Here is a 6,545-nt window from a genome sequence, read left to right as displayed (position 1 = left end):
TGTCTCAAAATGACCAATACCATGTACTATTCAATATCAGACCACATGTAGCCCTTTATAAAGGCAGTCATCTCTRTTTACCAGCATCTATTTACCAGTCCTTCTGACAACTCTTAAGTGCTGCCATATTCCCCAACAGCAGCTTAACTTCACTTTGTGTACATGGAAGGATCCTCAATCTCAGCTGTCTTGTGAACTAGCTACTTTCCAGATGGAACTGCAATCCCAAACATATTTCTTACCTGCATTTTAATAATTTCTGTCAGGATTGGTATGAAATGCAAGAAAATTCTTCTTGTTAATCATCAAAGCTAATTTATTTTAAAAAAACAGCATTTATGTATCCAAGGTATTATATGAAAGCAACAGGTCTGTATTCACTTTCATTAAGGATTTATCTCACCACTGTAGGGCATTCTTGGAATGCTATTCTCACTGATATTAGTAGTTTTTAAAGAAGTCCACACCGGATATCATAAACAATGGCATAAATGCAAATTCTTTCTTTTCTTTTCTTCTTCTTCTTCTTCTTTTTTTTTTTTAAAAAAGAAAAAATGGCTAGGCATAAATTTTCTTAATTTGAGATCAACAGGACCCAACAATATTTTAAATATAAATTTATACAAAATTTTTGATGTTTTCTCTATCCAAAACCTAGGACAGATAGAGTTCAATCCTTCCTTGTTTATACTGTGTACTAGATAATGGTACCTGTGATGATCCCAGGTACTCTAATGTTATGTTTTTGTAAGAATGTCAGGGAAAATATGCCAATGGTGTTTACTGGTGAACTTTCCAGACTCGGCATTCCTAGGTAGATTGAAATGTACTGTACTTCTTTCTGACTGCTGTTCTGACCTCTGGCTCTCTGATCACAGATGTAGTACAGCTGATGAAGTCTGCGCTGAAGTTTTTCTTTACATCCTTCTGCCTCTTCTCTTCTCGTAATTCTTCCTCTTCTAGTTTCTTTTGTATTTCAGTAATCTTTTCACTCCCTAACAAAACTGGAATACTGGAAACTGATTAAAATATATGGAGCTTAATTTGGAGAAAATTAAACAAACAAACAAACAAAAAAAACCAATCCAGCCTGTTAGAGAAGAAGTGTACCTTGTGTTGATTAGAAGTAGACCAGCATTATCTATCATCGAAAACGTATCTAAACAGAAGTTAAATTCAGGTTAGGACTTCTTGCAGAGTCACTGGTGAAATGTTTGTGGGATATATTAAAATGTTCATCTAGAGGGTTATAAGACTGTTCTGAGTCTGAAACCTTAAAGACAGAACTCCATCTGCTGTAAACTGTCACAGTTAAATTTATGTTGACCACTTACATTGTGTAAGGATTTGCTGTTGTGAATCTGTGGAATTCACCCAAATATCAAAAAAAAGTAGACGGGAAATTCCTTATTGTGAAGTTTACTAAAAATCAGTAAGTTTTTTTTTAAGGACATAACAAAAAAATTTGAAAGTGAATGGACATCAGTATTATTCAAAAGAAAAATGTTTATTGCAATTTCTTTGAGGCAAGAACCTGTTGTAGATTAACAGGAATTGCCTGGAAAAGAAAAGCAGCTTCTTTCTTTTAAAAGATGGGAGAAACTATTTTCTGGGGACCCTGCAGGATGCTAACAAAAAAACCCCCAGACCCAAGAATTACTGCATTTGGAGACGAATCTAAAGCTCACTGCATTCAAATGGAGAACTTCCCGAACTTTTTGTGCGCACTGGAGCAAACCCTCATTGTGGTTTTGTTCTGTAGGAATGCATGCATTCTATAGAATTTTTTTCTCAGAAATCTTTTTTTTTCCTTAAGATATTCTTAACATGGCACCAGACTTAACAATAGCAATAACCAAATTATATTTTTTCTAGTTAAAACCTGAAGTAATACACAGTATTGGTAAGAGTCTTACCAGAAAAATCAGATGAGGGGGACAAATGGTGTTTAGTGAAGTTAGAAAACAAAAAGAGTGCTAATGAGATATTGCAAAATAAAGCTCATACCTTGTGACTGGCATTCCAAAGCTGTAGACTTTGAATCCGAAATCTCTTTGCAAATTTTAGTGGAATAATCAGAGTAACAGTTATCTTGCCTGATACCAGAACTATAACCACGTTTCCTCTGCTCGCGGACTAGATCTGTAGCTCGGCCTCGGAGATAAGCATAATCCTTATGCAGATGGCGGAATTCAAACTGTAATACATCTCTCTCATTTTCAACAGTCCGCAGATGATTTTCTAATAGCAAACATTCTTCAGTCAGTTTTCTAATGTCACTTTCATATTTGGAAGCTCCTTGTCTATATTCCTGAAGCTCCTTCTTAAGTAACTGATTTTCCTCTGTGATATTAGTTACTGCCMTTGATAACCTCTCACGTTCTCTGTCCACGCTGGTCAAATTTGATTTTAAAAGRTCAATATCTGCTTTTGCATTTCTGAGTTCAGTCATGAGTTTCTTTTCCATATGAGCTTTATCTGACTGGACTTTCTCAAAGTCCTTCTGCAGCATCTGTTTAGTATTAGAACATTCCTGCAGGGTTATTTCAAGGTTAAGATTTTTGTCTTCCAGTGTCTGCATTAACTGAAGAAGGGTCTCCAGTTCAGATTTTGTTGCTGTTTCTTTTTCTTTCATTTGCTGTATTTCACTCTGATTTCTTTCAAGCTCTCCCTCTAGGGAATTCTTTTCTTTCATAAGCTCGGATGTGTCCATCTCAAGTTTTTTATTTGTTTCTTGTAACATGAAACATTCCTTTTGCAAGGACTCTAGCATTGCATTGAGCCTTTCTTTTTCACAGGTAACAAAAGTCATCTCTTCCTCTACTTTCTGATTCGTAATTTGAAAATCTTGTAGTGCCTGTATTGTATATTGACTTCCATTATCGAGTTGACTCCTGTCTTCCTCAAGGATTTTTGTCTGATTCTGGAGTTCTTTACATTTTCTTAACAACTTCTTTATTTCCTTAATACGTTCCTTACTGCCATCTTCTGATTTAACTAACTGGCTTTGCATCCTTTTCTTTTCTTCAGCTAAATCCTGAATTTGCTTATTGTATTTTGAAATTTTTCCTTTCAAAGACTGTATGGTAATATTAAGAGGTTTCAGTTTGTTCTTGAGAGCTAAATTTTCATTCTCAAGATCATGTACTCTGTTTTGCAAATGCTCAGAGTTTTTCAGGGACTTCTGCAACACTTCAGTTTTCTCATCATATTCACAGGCTACTTTGATTTCACTGAACTTCTGATCTTCAAACCTCAGTAATGTTTGATTTATAATATTCAGTTGTTCTTTTTCTAGATGCTCTTTATGATCAACCATTATTAACTCATCTTTTACCATTTTGGAAAAAAAATTAACCTGGAAACTGTCACCTTTACTGTAATTGCTTCTAAATTCTTTATGTTCATTTTTGCTTTCAGATTCTGCTTGTTCATTGCATATTGTTATAGAAGAACTCCACGTGTTAACACATTTGGAGTCTTCATAAAATTCTTGATCAAAATGTAGGCCCTTTTCTTTAAGTGAAACTGAAACAATATGTGATCCATTTAAACAGCCTGCAGTTCCTGTAATTTCTTTTGATTTTATGTCATTTAATTTTTTTCTGCATAAAAAGCCATAATTTTCTGTATTATGTTCTAACAAATAAGAATCATTACTGACTGGGTTCTGAAATTCTTGTTTCAATGACTTGTTGGGATAGTTAATGTTGTCTGTTACATAAAATTCTTTGCCATTTTGGGRAGAAAGTATGGAAAGTTTAGATTCATTCAAAATTACCTTTTCATGGGCAGCATTCAAGCTTCCTGTCTCCAATTCAGTGCCAGGTAGCAAATGGCATTTATATTCATTTTTTAGTGCAAGTATTGTTGTGTTTCCCATTAGATCTTCTGAATTTTCTACCTTTCCAGCTGCTATGGTTTTCAGTGAAATACTATGTGAAATTTTTATATCACTGACCGTATTTCCAGTATGGGAATTTGCTTCCACATGGTCATCAGTACAGGGTTGTTGATCATGATGAACTTTTTTCTTAGAAAATGGTGATTCAGGATTTTCTGCAGGCTACCCCACCAAATAAAAAAAGAACAATACAAAAATCTTATGCTGTAAAAAAAACCCCAAAATACCAACCCTCCCCCACATGCACACACCCCTGCAAAAACCAGGAAGCATAAGTACACATTACTAAATTGTTATTAAAGCCACTTAGTCAAGACTCATACAGTTTATCTACCAATATCATTTACTAATTTGTCATAAAAAAAGGGTAAACAGAGATGAGCAACAAAAGTAAGATACTGTCATATGCCCCATTTCATTTAGTACTGGGCCTTGAACTAAGCCCAAAATACTGAGTAAGCATTTTAAGTGCAAGTGTAAATGTAAGTGTACCGAGTAATCATCTTAAGTTTAGGAAGCAGAGGAAAGGTGACTTAAGAAAGCTAACAGTTCTAAATGATTGTTTTATTATCCCGTGCCCTGTGAAATAAGGGAAAACTGGAGTTCACACTGAAGAAGCAGAAAAAGTAGGGTTTATGCTACATTTCATAGGACTAGGACAAAATTTATTCCATCTCCACCTTTCTCTTCTGTCCTCTCTCTACTCTGTCTCCCTGTACTCTTTATATTGCGTTCCATGTCCACTGAATATAATCCAAGTGAATTTTTGGAAGATTAGGTAAAATCTTGTCTTGTGCAGAAAAGAAACTGGGCTTTAATCATAATGGGGGAAGGGGAGGAACAGTATATGTACATCTTTCCATGGCTGTATTTACAGTAAAGACTTTGATGACTTTTTTGTGGCAGAATTATGGCAAAGTTGTACTACGGAGAAAAGCCTCAGGGAAAATATACTGTGTTTTGTCCCTACAATATCTCTTGGGTTATTTTACAGAAAACATGTAGCTCGCAAGACCCACAATCCAGCAACATCTTTAAAGAATAACAGTAACTTGTTTGTAGCTGAAAATTGCTATACATACCAGAGATGCATCGTTTGGTGTGCTAATCATCAGTATCTTGTCTGAGCTACACTGTGGAGTTTTCATTTCAATTATATTTTTATTTAGTATCTCACTAATTTCAGACTGTACCTAGAAAAGATTGAGATTAAAAAATAAATTAAAAATATTTAATTTTTGTAAACTATCCTATTAATCAAGAAGTTAGTTCTTAGAGATGGACTAGATTGAAGTGCCGTAGGAATACGGAATTGTTCATAACCAAGAACGTGTAAAGTTAAATATCCTTCCAGCATCAGACCTTTTGTTTCTATAAAAAGAGTCATATAAAATCATGGCATAAATATGCTTCTAGCATTTTGTGAAACAGCAGTTTGAAACAGTGGAGCAGGTTCTGCTGTTTACTGACAGTGATACAAAATGCAGTTAAGTTCTGTGAAAACAACCTTGAGTCTATAGTGATACAAAGGATATCTAATCATTTCCTCTTTTTCCCTACTCAGTTTCGCTCTCCTTCTAGGTTTTTCTTATTTTTTCTTAGATAGTCTTTTTAAACCTCTAAATAATACTATGATTAGGACATGACAAGAACTTGTAGTGGATTGCTTTATCAGCTACCATAAGATTAACAGATGATTAAACATACTGTTAATGTACATAATAATCTAAAAACAATTTCAAATCTCAGTTAAAATACCTACGGCAGTATCTAAAAACTCAAGAGGAGATTTTTATCTTTATTTTGAAAGTATTTGGGATCTGCTTTTACCATGTTAACATTCTCCAGAATCTGTTGCCGAAGAGTCGTAAAGGATTCCAGCTGTTGCTGAAGGATCTACAATGTATAAAATAAATATCCAAAAATTGGTAGGTGGTTTTGAGTCTTTTAAAATACTGAGATGAGTTAGGATATTTTTTCAGTTGAACTTTCTTTTCCAGTTTTAAAATTGTTTTAATCTAGCCTGAGTCAGTGGGAGTTCATCAAATGGTTCTTCAATAGCCATTTAGTAATCAACATAGTTTAGTAATTGACATTTAGTGATTTGCAGTACCAGAGGATTTCAGCACAGTTCTTCATGGACAGTTATTCACATCACAAAAAGCATTGTTACATCTGGCATTACTTTGGGATCTTAGTCTTTGCACTAAAGCCAAATTGTGAATGTACTTWTGTTAGAGTTACAGAATCACAGAATTGCTAAGGTTGGAAGGGATGTCTGGAGATCATCTAGTCCAACCCTCCTGTTCAAGCAGGGKCACCTAGAGCATGTTAGACAGGGTTGCATCCAGGTGGGCTTTGAATATCTCCAGAGAAGGAGACTCCACAACCTCCCTGGCAATCTGTTCCAGTGCTGTCACTCTTCATTCTTCCAGCTCCAGAGATCGATTGTCTTTCGGGGTTAGATTGAGGTATGCRGGTTTGGACAACACAAGAAAGTTGGACTGACCATAGGATTAGATTCTTCTGCAATACAAAAACTAAAAGCTAAGCTGTAATGATGTGTTTAAAATAAATCTTGCAAATTCTTTACAAAGATCAAAGAACTTTTTTTTTTTTTTTTTTTTTTTTTTTTGTGAAT

At 34.7% G+C, this 6,545-nt stretch overlaps 1 protein-coding gene across 1 annotated transcript in view; it reads right to left on the bottom strand.

The window, feature by feature from the left end:
- Nucleotides 1–1,793: 1,793 nt before the first annotated feature.
- Nucleotides 1,794–6,545, bottom strand: part of CCDC110 (coiled-coil domain containing 110) — a 6,174-nt gene continuing 1,422 nt past the window's right edge. The window contains exons 3-5 of the mRNA XM_085311308.1: nt 5,735–5,800; nt 4,987–5,097; nt 1,794–4,066 (exon numbers count right to left, since the gene is read on the bottom strand). Coding sequence (XP_085167434.1) covers nt 1,958–4,066; nt 4,987–5,097; nt 5,735–5,800 — 2,286 coding nt within the window. The 3' untranslated portion in view covers nt 1,794–1,957. The remainder of the gene's footprint in view (nt 4,067–4,986; nt 5,098–5,734; nt 5,801–6,545) is intronic.

Source organism: Rhea americana, unplaced genomic scaffold (genome assembly GCF_003343005.1).
Source record: "Rhea americana isolate MKP2758 unplaced genomic scaffold, rheAme1 scaffold_34, whole genome shotgun sequence".
Lineage (NCBI taxonomy): Eukaryota > Metazoa > Chordata > Aves > Rheiformes > Rheidae > Rhea > Rhea americana.
The sequence above is the reverse complement of the archived record's forward strand: the minus strand, read 5'-3'. Positions and strand labels throughout refer to the sequence as shown.